General features: G+C 35.3%; 1 protein-coding gene across 2 annotated transcripts in view; it reads right to left on the minus strand.

Moving 5' to 3' along the window:
- LOC149805807 (protein zer-1 homolog) overlaps positions 1-13,420 on the minus strand; it is an 86,637-nt gene that overhangs the window by 48,463 nt on the left and 24,754 nt on the right. For both annotated transcript variants that reach the window (XM_089950508.1, XM_089950507.1), the window contains exon 6: positions 13,188-13,299. In XM_089950508.1, the coding sequence (XP_089806634.1) occupies positions 13,188-13,299 (112 nt within the window). The remainder of the gene's footprint in view (positions 1-13,187; positions 13,300-13,420) is intronic.

Consider the following 13,420-nt stretch of genomic DNA (forward strand, 5'->3'; position numbering starts at 1 on the left):
TCAGATTTGAAATGTGGCCTTCACAGTAATAACAAGTTCAACCAATCAGATGCAATGTGAGAACCAAATTAAGCTTCAACTGTGTTTTTATCTCCAACTTGTGAAACTATTTGTTGCATTGTTACATTCAATAAATATGAATTATATTATCACATTATTACATCTTTTGCATTAAGTTAAAGTAAGAAGAATAAAAGTGTCCAAAGATATGCAAATCCTACCTGCACAAGAACAAGCAGTCACCGTTGTGTGTCAACTCATTTAAATTGACCAATAGAACAAAAGGTATCCAAATGTTAAGCAGTGGTTTATCTATCTCATTCATGAATGTAACCAAGGCTAGGAAGATAAAGTAAAACACTTGATACATGAAAAGCTTTGGTTCATAGATTGAGTTTAGTAGGAGTTAAAAATTGTGTAAAATTCCTGAACAAACTCCAAGGTTTGCTCAACAAGAATAAATTTTTTGCAATTACTTGAAATGAAATCATAGCATCATAATTTCACTGATCTTACAAAAAAAAAAAGTTCGATGTTTCTAAAATGAATAGGCATTGCTTTTAAAAGAAAATCTAGTTTTGTTTTGAATCAACAATAACACTAGAATGGCTACATTCACATGCAAAAACCAGTGACATTATACACATTCCTTTCACTGCATGTGAAGCGTACTGAAACATCTAGGAGTAATGTCTTTAACAATCTTTTAGGAATTGTGGCTATCTTGAAAATAAAGATAATTTATACAAATAACTGAAAAACATTCCATAAAGCTATTTATTGACAATTAGTACCAACGCTATTCCAGCATTTGCATCTGCACTCTCCTCTCACTGTTGATGCCTATTCCTTTTTTAATTTTTCTGAGGTTCTTCAGTAACTCACACTCTTGGTAATGCTGTGGTCTGTTTGTGGACCCCATTGTGCGTGAGTAAAAACCAGGGACAGGTGTATAAGTGACTATGTTACAAGTTTGATCAAAGTCAGATCAAAACTATAGTATGCAAAGTGGTAACAAGCTCAGGCAACCATGTGTAAGATCCCCTCCATGTTATGCCTCAATCTCGTTTATTAGCAAACTTGTCTGAAGTTTCAATGATGTAACCCCATATTCCAAGACTGATAAAAAATAGATGATAAATATGGATGGTAATTAAACAACTATTGATAGATAGATTTTACACTCCACATGATGCACAATGGATGCAGGTTGTATCTTATGTTCATTTGGTCTTACAACCTGGTGAACTATAGAGAGACCCAAGTGGACCTGAGAGCACTCACCTGAATTATATATCTAAACAGTTGAATTTTTTAGGCCATGAGTTTCTTTTCTCTTGGTAATTAAATTTTTGTGTGTGTGTGATTTGGAATTTTAACAAAGCTTTAACAATCTTTCAGTCCTATTGATATGATGTCTGCAGTATGGCAGTTTAGAGTGATGTTTAGCACTGGGGCATCATGCCGCAGACATGTGGCATCATGTCCCTCCCAGTCACATTAGCCTGACACTAACCTCTTAATGCTGAACTCCTAGTAAGGCAGCTGTAAGTACCATTTTTATAAGTCTTTGGCATGAATTAAATTTTGGAAGATTAATAATGTAATTAAAATAAAAACTCAAAATTATCACTGCATCAGGGCCATATGTAAGCTCAATATTGTCAGTGGATTACTGATTTGAAAGATTTATCTACTGTTGAAATAAATTGCATCTATTTTTGGATACAATTCAGATGAAAATGTGAGCCAAATATATATATATATATATATATATATATATATATATATATATATATATATATATATATATATATATATATATATATATATATATATATATATATATATATATTATATAATGCTAGCTTTAGACAAAGGAATAAACAATCATAATAAACAATCATAGGAACAAGATCTTCTCACAAAAATGTGTTCTTTGGAAACAAACTATTAGAATAATTCTAAATTACTTGATGAAAAAAGTAGCAGTTGAAAATTATTAGAAAGAAAACATTATGTATTGTAAGAGCTAAAAGAATTAAATCAAACATAAACCTAACAGCATAAAGAAATGGAAAAGTATGCATGGCTTAAATTGTTCATGCAAATGAAAATGGCCAAAAATTTACTCAAGGACTTGTAAAGTCAGTAAAATTACTAAAACTACTTTGGTTGTAGTTTAGATTTACACCAGAATTCTGGCAACACTTTTTTAAAAACAACCTAGATAGCAGATAAATGATCGCTCTTGTTAGAATTCTGTTAGAGAAACCATACAGCTCTAATTTTAGGAAGGAGTAAGAATTTTTTTTAAGCAAGTAATTACCTGGAGTTCCCCAAAAGTTTTAACTAGTATGGTTGTAACATAAAGACAAATTTTACTTGGAAAAGAAATTTTAGACAGCAGTATCGATATTCTACTAAAAGTATAATGCTTGCAGCAAAACTTATACTTTGAAAAATAAAATCTAGAAAATTAAATATATGAGGATTTGTTGAATTTATAACTGTATTTTCACTTATAAGTCAAACTGCAAACATCAAAGCCTCTGATCTGCCATTGCATAATGTGCTTGCATGTCACTGTCTATGTTGTTTGTTCTACTGATTACTCCTAACAAACTGCAAAGACTTGGATATGCAAGCACATTATATGACAGCAGATCTGGGTCTGTTTAGTTTGCACATAACTGTCTATATTGTTTGTTCTACTGATTACTCCTAACAAACTATACGGACTTGGATATGATGGTACATTATATGCCAGCAGGTCTGGGTGTTTATTTTGCAGCTGGACTCGACTTACAAGAAACTAAATACAATAGATGCTTTTATAATATGGAAACATGCTCCACTTCTATGTATGATAAGAAAAGTGATTTTGAGAATTAATGGAGAGATTGGAGACCAATATTGGTTTATGAATGAATGACTTGGTTTATTAGATATATCAACTTTCACAAAAGTATGCAATTTACATTTGCTATATTATATGATAAATATTACTGCTGTTCTGTTACTCATTCCAATGGTACATATTGTTTCCTTTGTAAGAATTTCTTCCCTCATTTTTCTACTGGTACTTCATTCTTTTTTTTCTTTTTTCTCTACTTAAGCACCAGATGTGTTGTTGCCAATCTATTCAACTGAATGTCCTCTGTATCCAAAATAGTTCTGAAGAATATCTTTGAATATACATTGATATGAACATGTTATTTATTGTACATAATTAACCTTGAAATCACACTATCTGGGGCAATACACGTTTCAAATTAAAAGAATATTAAGGTATTTGTATTTATTTTCATAGGTAAAATACAAAATATATATTTGAAATAATTTTTGAGTGATGGTTCTGAACATATGTAAATGCCTTAAAATAATGTACAATAAATTTGATGACATAAATAAAAATTAATAATTTTTTTTAATTTTTCAAGTACTTTAATATGGTATTAGTAGCAAATGTAAAATTGTATTTAAACAAAGCTCTTTAGTAAAAACCTCTTGATCCACAATTATTAACTTAGTGTTAGTTGTTATATTACTATTTCATATTTTCTCAGATTAAAAAACATAATCTCTAACATGCCTTATTTTGTTGTTTTTATATCTTGTTCCATTGAAATTTATGCATCTCATGTTCTGAAATTGCTATTTAAATCTGTCTTTAGTCTTGTAAAAGGAAAGAACTCTGTACAACCCAAACCTGTGATTCTAATTTGTGCTTGTCATATGTTATTTCCCTTGCTTTAGAATAAAATATTTTTAAAAATCTTTAAAGTACCTGTACAATATGCATTAAATGTTTAAATATGAAGCAACTCTGAATAATGTCTCCTGACATTCTGCAAGTTCTATAAAGAATAGTCTAACATATAAAATCTGATACAAATCTGAACACAAATAACATAGGCTTCATGTGTAGTAGCAAGCTCAGACAATCATATACATGACCACCTCATTAATATGCATGGATGATACTGATACAAAAACACATAATAAATCTGACCAAAATCTTATTTTAAATAAAAACATATGGCCTCACAAATGCAGCCAATCAGATGCAAGCTTACCTAATTAATGCGTTAATGTCCCTCATCAAACATCCAAGATCATTTCAATATAATCTTAAATACCAAATCTCATCAAATTATACCAGAAATGTGGCTGAATCTAAAGCATACACAAACTCAACCAATGAGATGAAGGATCACCTCATTTGTATGCAGAATGTCACACATTATCAAACTCATCTCAGATCTTGATAATATAAACTCATATGCTAAACCTGATCAACATCTGATCAGAAATCTAGTCTCTAGTGTGTTCACAAGCATGTGTTCATGGCAGAACAATACTTGATGGAAGACAGAAATGAAGTATCTAGTGTGTTCACAAGTATGTATTCATGGAAGGACAATACTTGATGAACACAGAAATGAAGTCACTAGTGTGTTCACAAGTATGTATTCATGGAAGGACAATACTTGATGGAACACAGAAATGAAGCCGCCTTAGTGTGTTCACAAGCAAGTGTTCATGGCAGGACAATACTTGATGAAGATAGAAATGAAGCCTTAGTGTGTTCACAAGAATGTGTTCATGGCAGGACAATACTTGATGGAAGACAAATGAATTCTCTAGTGTGTTCACAAGCATGTGTTCATGGCAGAACAATACTTGATGGAAGACAGAAATGAAGTCTCTAGTGTGTTCACAAGCATGTGTTCATGGCAGAACAATACTTGATGGAAGACAGAAATAAAGCCTTAGTGTGTTAGAGCATCCACCTCAGAAGCAGGAGGTCATGGGTTCGAACCCAGGCCAAGTCATACCAAAGACTTACAAAAATGGTACTAACAGCTACCTCGCTAGGTGAGCAGAATTAAGAGGTTAGTGTTAGGACTGGTTGGCCTGGTGTCAGGATAATGTGACTGGGTGGGACATCATGCTACATGTCTGCAGCATGATGCCCCAGTGCTAGATGTCCCTAAAAACTGCCACACTGCAGACATCGTAGTGATATGACTGAAAAATTGTTAAAACTACATTAAAAATCCTAATCACAAACACACACTTGGAGACAGAAATGAAGCCTCTAGTGTGTTCACAAGCATGTGTTCATGGCAGGACAAAACTTGATGGAAGACAGAAATGAAGCCTCTAGTTTGTTCACAAGCACGTGTTCATGGCAGGACAATACCTGATGGAAGATAGAAATGAAGCCTCTAGTGTGTTTACAAGCATGTGTTCAATATTTGATGGAAGACAGATGCAGGGTTATACCATGAGCTCATTTGGTCTTTCACCTGGTGAGTTAAAAACTAATTTTCATAAAATTATCTACCAAATGGAAGGGTTCATGGACAGAAGAACATACATGAGGATTCTTATATACACCTGCCAAAGAGGGAGGTATACAAAAATCTCAAAAATGAAAATGAGCTCACTTTGACCTAGTTTTAGTATGACTGAGCTTCTTTCCTTGAAATTCATCAAAATACAAAGTTACACAGGTGTAGTGAAATAGGTTCCAAAATACTAATGGTGTAACAAACATTCATAAAAGTAGTCAATGAAATGTAAAAATAATGTCACAGTGCCCAAGTTTTCATTTAGTTCAGACAACCTCTTCAAGATTGATTGATTGATTGATTGAGTGATTGTATCTTTATAGTGCATCAGCACAATTAGGCTATTTAGCCCCATACAAAAGGTTATATGTAAGATCATTTAAAAGTGGTAAAAGGTTTCATATCGGCCAGCAATATAAAACCAAAGAGTAAAATGACAAGATGGTAACGGTAATAAAAAAGCTTCCCAATCAAAGGGGAATGTAAATGGTGTATATTAATGATGACAGATGAAAAGGTATTGAAAAAAAGGGACGGAATAAAAGTTATAGTTTAGAATAAATGTTTACTTCTTTCAGGAATCCTATAATACAAGTTACATTTATTGTATCAAAAAGTTCCTTCATGTCATGCACATTGTATTACTGATCATGCGTAGGCTGGAGGCCGCAACAGTCATAATGTGCTTAACAGTGAATGGTTCATTGCAAGTAACGCACTCTGGTGGGTCTTCACCATTTAGTATGTGGGAGTGGGTTATGTTAGTATGACCAATTTGAATTCATGCAATGACTATGTCCTCTCTACAGATGGTTCTGTAGGATAGTGTCCATTCTCCTGGGGTTGGCTTGATTGCATGAAGTTTTATTCCTTGATGAATTGGGTCAAGCATCGTCAAATATACCTCCCTAGCTGAACCATAAGCGCAACCACAGTCCTTTTTGGAGTGTTGTTGTTGTTGTTGTTGTAGGGTTTAACGCCATTTTTCAGCACACAATAGGCTATACATGGCGGCCAGTATTAATGGTGGAGGAAGAACCCGGGAAAACCCCCGGAAAGAACCACCGACCCACGAGAAGCTACTGGCAAGCTTTCTCACATACCCACATTGGCTGAATCTGAGACTCGAACCCATGCAGACAGAGGTGAGATGGCAGTGATTCGTAATGGAGAGCGCTTTAGACCACTCGGCCACTCGGGGCCCCTCTGTTTGGAGTGAATAAACATTCTATATAAATTGAGAATGACTTTTCTATCAGCACCACAATCGAGAATGTGAAAAAGTTAGTACTGGCCCAATTTTTAATCTTGTTGATATTTTGTTGTGGTTGTCACTCAATTGTATGCATGTGCTTTGATTGATTACACATTAGAAAATCATCAACGTATAAGGGGCAATCCACACCAGGAGCTAAACACTTAATGATGCTATTGATTTTGATGTTGAACAGTGTCACAGGTAAAATACTACCCTGGGGCACACTCATCTCTTCCTCATGCATTATCAGAGAGTGTGGAGCCCATTCGTATCTTGAATTCTCTGAAAGTTTGATATGAATGAGAGCAGACGGCCTTTTAGACCCAGATCGTGCAAGTCATTTAGTATCCCATAATTCCATGTTGTGTCAATGGCCTTTTCTAAATCAAAGAAAACATCAACTAAATGTTCCTTCTGGATAAATGCATCGCAAATAAATGTTTCCAGTCTAACCAGGTGATCACTGGTGCTCCGGCCATATCAAAACTCACTTAGGAAAGGAGAAATTAAATTGTTAGTTTCCATTGTACCATACAAACCAAGAAATGATCATTTGTTCCATTGTTATGCACATACAGCTCATCAGAGCAATGGGTTGATAGCTGTTAGGATCTGTGCTATCTTTACCTGGTTTGGGAACTGGTATTACTGTTGCTTCTTTCCAAATTTTTGGTACATTACCAGTAATCAATGATTGAAGATTTCCAGAAGGACTGTTAATGACAAAAACTGGTAATGTATTTCGTCAGGAACATTGGATCTATCATGGGCCTTATTCAAAGATTCAATGTGAATTTCAACAGTCTTTTTTCTTGAGTTTTTAATCTTTGGAGTGCTTCTGAATAATTAGACAATGAGGAATCTTTAGAGAAACTATCAGCAAGTATAATAACTATGTCATGTTTGGAATTAAAAATTTTGTTGTTTAGTTTCAGATGTCAGAAAAAATTGTGTTTTCCCTTTCCATTTATTTTGTGAATTGTGCTTCAAACTTTCTTTATAAAGAAATGAGAATTTAAATCTGAAACATATTTTTTCCATGTTGCTCTTCTACTTTCTTTAATCGTGTGGGAGTCTTTGGCCTGAACAATACGGTACTTAGTTAAATTTTCAGGCACTGGACGATTATTAAATTATTTCAGTGCTTCTCTGAATTGTCTAATGGCCTCTTTACGTTCTTTGGTGAACCATGGCTTTTGGGTTCTTTTACAGTTTGGTGAGGACATGGGAATGGATTCTTCTGCAATCTCGATTAAAACAGAAGTAAAATATTGAAAATGGTTATTGTTGTTTAAAATGGTATCTCTCTTAAGCCTAGCTGTGCAAAGTGTTTCAAATTTAGCCCAGTCAGCCTTCTTTAAATTCCATTGTGGAATTGCTTCATCAGTTGTAACATTGGTGTTCTTAAGAGATTGGAAAGTGGTCATTACTGTGAAGGTCATCAGCGACCTTCCAATTTTTATCCAAAAGTAGCAAAAGAGAACAAATTGTCATATTGATACAGGTGTATGTACCCGTTCCTGGGTGTAAATATGCTGGTGATTTGGTGTTATATAGACAGAAGTCGTGACTAGAAATGAAATCAACCTTTTTGACCTTGTTGCTTATGTAGTTTGATCCCAATAAAGTGTTATGGGCATGGCATTAACATCCCCAAGTAGAATGTATGGAGTGGGCAGTTGTTGAACAAGGCTGTCTAAGTCATTTGGTACTAGGTTGGTGTTTGGTGGTATATAAATAGAGCAAAAGGAAATCACTCAATGTAGTGTGATGCTTACAGCAATGGCTTGTAAATTTGTGTTTAAGGGAATGACGCTATCTCAGTAGCCTTATTGTTTACAACAACGGAAACTCCTCCTGCGGCCCTGTCAACAGTTCTGGAGTAGGTGTTAAAGAGTAGTTTTTAAGCAAGATATTCTGTGTTGTTTAAAAAAGTTTCCTGCAGGCATAGTACTGCAGGATCATGTTCATTTAAAAGTGGAAGAATTTCATTGTAGTTGGTTTTAAGTCCTCTGCAATTCCATTGTATGATGCTGTTCTTCATTACGGATCTTTTTAAATCAGAGTGGATGTTAACTAGTTTAGATCTTTCACAGATTAATATGTGGGTTTGTTTCTCTGGAGGAATAACAGGATTAAATTTTGGGGTTATAGGTCTGGGGCCACCCCAAGGACATGGAGAAGTTTCTTCTGCATCCATATCCTCAAAGTCTCCTAACCTGTTGTGCAGTTTTATAAGATTAAACCTCTTTTGCTGCCTATTTGTTTGTGTCTTTTTTCACTGTTTGGTGATTATGGCGGTGGAGTGTTGTTGAATGTTGTTTGAGTCAATATGGAGTTTTTCAAAGGTTAATGTTTGAGCTGGAAGGGGATTCAGGTGGGTGGGTTTTGGTTTAGGCGTTTTTTTGTTGCTTTTGAGTTGTTTTTCACTACAGTTGAGAAGGTCGACTGGGGAGGGAAGTTCTAGCTTGTATAAGCTTCCTGGCCTCTGGATTGGGGATGTTGGAGGTGTACTTAACCCTATGTATTTCCTTCTCATGTTTCCAGGTGTCACAATCTTTGAATTAGCATGGTGCTCCTTTCCACAGCTGATGCTATGCGGAGTGGCTCTTCACTCAGATTCCCAATGAGAAGGGTCTCCACATCGGCCACATATGTGGCAATTCAAGCATCAGTCTTCATGATGGTTGTATTTTTAACATTTGAAGCATTGAAGGGGATTTGGTATATATATCTTAAACTTTACCTGTAAAAATCCAACCTTGACTACTTTAGTTTCTGTAGGTTTGTTAGATGTGAGTATAATGGTGTCGGTGTCCTGCGGATTGTTGTTTCGTTTGATACAAATTCTATGGACTGCAGTGACACCTTCATTTTGCATCCCTTCGATGACTTCATTGTTGCTGACTCCAGCCAAGTCACAGCAACGAATGACGCCTTTTGATGTATTAAGTGATGTGTGTGCAAAACAAGTTACTGGAATGTCATGAAAGGTCTTAATTTTTTGGATGTTCTCAGTATGTGCTTTACATTCTCACTCCACAAGCAGAGCACCCGATTTAAGTTTTTTAACACTTTTGGGTTTGCTGACTAATACAAGTATAGTCTTTTCATCTATAAATGGCGATAGTGTGACAAGTGGTCTAGCTTCATCTTTGGACTGGATGACCATGAAGTGAGGAAAAGATACCATGCCAGATGGCACATCATCAGGGTCTGAAAGTTTTTGTTCTCCTATGTTGACTTTTTGGGGGATTTTCCATTTTTTGTTGTTTTGTTATTTTATCACCCGTGCTTGCCCACCCGCCATGGAGTCCAACAAGGGGATACTTTCCAAGTGCCAGGGATACACAGTGTCATACTCAGTAGGTAAGATTACTTCCCGTTGAGCCACCACCTTCCAAGAAGTCTTATGAGAGTAGGAGAAAGGAAAAATAAAAGGGTAGAAAGTAGGGGCATGGTGGTATCAAAAGAGATATAAGGAGAAAAACAGAGAAAGGGAGCAAGTAAATTAAGACCTCCTAGGGCTTGGCGTGACCAGCCGATTTGTTGCGACCAAGCCCTCAAGATCACCCATCTAGAAGAAGTAGAGGCCAAAGCAGTGCCAAAGTAATGCATTGCATTGGAAAGCCTCTGCTCAACTACCAGGATCCTTTCCTCCCCCCAACACAGGATGCAACCCATGGCAAACAGGTTGCCTCTACTTAGTCGCCTCTTATGACACATAGTGAGTACACGTCTGATCAATTCTAAAACCCCGGACCTGCAGGGGGGAATTTCTTTAAGATGCATCCACATACAAAGCTTTATTAGTGCTAGTAAAACAGGGTCCAGGCCTAGAAATCAAACACTTCTGCTTTCATTTGAACATGAGATTTTGTTTCAACTAATCACAAATGGCATTATTTTGAGAGCTTGTTCCTGACCGGTTGATTATGGAAACTTAGCCTCCAACTTAAGTTCACAATTTATAATCTCCAGTCTAGGATAATAATGGTGTAAAAATTCATACGTGAAAAAAATATTAGACAATAATAATAATAATAATAATAATAATAATAATGCTTTATTTATAGAGGGTGACTCATTAGGCAAGGACTATTCTCCCTTGAGGCCCTCTTAACACATTAACCCCTGGTGATGAGTTTACGAGGCAGGAGGTAGTAGCCTACTGCCGAGCTCTGTAACGTCAAGGTGATGTAAGATACACTAAAGTGGGTGGTATTATAGAAAGGTAGGCTGATGTAACTCTACAATAATACCAAATAATCTGGAAGTTCTAGTTGCACTACAAAATACAGAGGAAAAAACCTCATTTTTTGGACCTGATTTTTTTCCACCCAAAATTCGCCAGCAGTCGGAATCCAATTTTGTGCCTGGATTTTAGACTTTTTGGTCTCAGATCTAAGGCAGACTGGTATGAACTGCAAACAGACAGATGAACCTTTGCAAAATGTTGGATAAGATGGACATTTAGAATAAAGAGTGGTCTCAATACAAAAATAATGGGTCCATTAAGCAAAAAGAAAAAAGAAAAAAGAAAGAACTCCAACTTTTACTTTCTGCCCATACACATGCCAAATAGCCAATGAAAAACAATGTTTCTAACACAACTAGGCATTATGTTATTGGAAAATCACCTGGAAGTTGATTTATTAGGATTAGTTCAGAAATAGCTTTCAAAATGTGTTTCATGTAACTTGAATTTGAGGCGAAAATGACAAAAGCTTCCAGGGGTTAATGTGTTAACGAGAGTATAATAATGCACATCATATGAAGATAGCAGTAATTACTGTTTATTTTAACATGTTTAGTATTAAAATACTCAATTCCATTATCTGTTAGAAACACATACATGCTCATGATATCTCACACAGTAATTCAGTTGTGGTATGGTTGAGTTAACCTTGAGATGCATCCACACAATAGAAATGTTGCCAGGATTACAGAAATGATGCCAGGATTTCATCTGAAGTGAGGATCTCCCCCTTGTCAAATACATGTCAACTTTTCATAAGCCATGTAGGGAGATTGAACAAAAATATAGGGAGATTTGGACCTAAAATCAGGAGGCTTTTTTGCAGCATATTTTAAGCCCGTTTTCACTAAATATTGACCGATCTTTTGTGTCCAATATGTGTGAAATTCTCAAAGGATGTGCCGTTTCTCCCTGTGACATGCCTTATTTTCCCCCAGAACATGCCTTCTTTTCAAATCCTGGTAGCTGTGGCCACACCGCACGATAGTTTAAGGTTACTATTAAGTGGCACAAACAGACAAGAATGCCAGTGTAGCTAATCATTGCAATTGTCTTGTAAAAAGGACTGGCCCTCCAACATATTACGTAAGCACAGCAATTGATTGGCAAATAAACGATGCCTTATTTTGCTGTAACTAACAGTCACATGTGTACACTTGTGTCAACTATTTTTCCCACATATTATATCCCACCTTATTTCCTTATCGTCAACTTGTAAGGCATTTAGCTTTGTTTATTAAATAACATATTTATGACTATTCTAAATTAGTTTTTATGGGTACATATTCTGTGGGGAATTGTTTTTCCCTTCTTTTAACTTAATGTTTTCATATACAGTATAGTAATGCCAGGTATTTTACTTTTCTTTTGTGAGAATGGTGATGCTACAGCATTCTTGTGATCGAAACAAATTGCTAACAATTTTATTGCTGTGGTCTATATTTTGCTGCAGTTTATTTTCTGATTTGAGTATTGTTGTGGGGATAAAAATATTCATAAATTTATGTGAACAATGTTTAAACTATACATTCTATTTACTGAAGAATTATTTCATCACAATATTCTCAGGTGAAATAGAACATGGCTTCTGTGGACTGCATACAATATATATACTCATGTAGAATTATGATTATGAGAAATGAAAATTAATAGACATAATGTAATAGTTGGAAGTTCTCTGCAAAAATTGGGAGATATTATGAAACTGGGAGGTAGGCGTGGAAGGACAACAAAAATTGGGAGTTTTTATCTCCTGGCATGAAAGTTGACAGATCTTTGAATCCCTGATGTTGAGAAACTCCAACAGATCAATTTAACTTGGTATCAAAACTTTTGTTTCTGTCTGAGTTAACATCTTCAAAATATACCCGTCTGATTGGCACCAATTTCATTCAGGACCAACTAGACAACACAAAGTCTCTTAGTTAGAAATCAAATTTCAATATAACCATCCATTCCACAGCAGCAATAACATTTTGAAGCTGACCACTGTAGCAGTCCAACTGACACTATTTTAATTTTGGGTCCACAAGAACTAGGGATGAATGTGTGTGTAAAGTTTCAAGGCAACCCTCAAAGTAGTTATGGAGGTGTAAATAGAACAATCAAGTGCTAATGGACAGATGGACGAAAGACCCATGACCAGAAGAGCTATAAAAAAAAGTTGGGAATTTTCTGCCATTAAGTAAACAAGGTAGGGCTTACAAAAATGATGACTGATTTTCACACATCTGACTGATTTTTCAGTGCAATGTTACTGAAATTGTCTTCGATACTACTCTAAAAATGAAAATAGAGAATGGCAACTTACATTTTTATGTGGATAGATGATTCCTTTGGATACCTGGCCGACTCTCCTGATCTGTTCAATAGCTGGCTGAATTTGTTTGTTGATGATAATCATCATCAACACAAGGATTTCTCTGAAAGTTGTTAAAAATAAAATCACAGGGATAAACTTACTAATGATGATAGTATATTAAATGTAAAAATCCTGTTACATTGGTCTCAGAGTCTGTTTAAAACCAAAGACTTTCATGAACT

This window comes from Sinohyriopsis cumingii, chromosome 2 (assembly GCF_028554795.1).
Source record: "Sinohyriopsis cumingii isolate HCF-2022 chromosome 2, ASM2855479v2, whole genome shotgun sequence".
Taxonomy (NCBI): Eukaryota; Metazoa; Mollusca; class Bivalvia; order Unionida; family Unionidae; genus Sinohyriopsis; species Sinohyriopsis cumingii.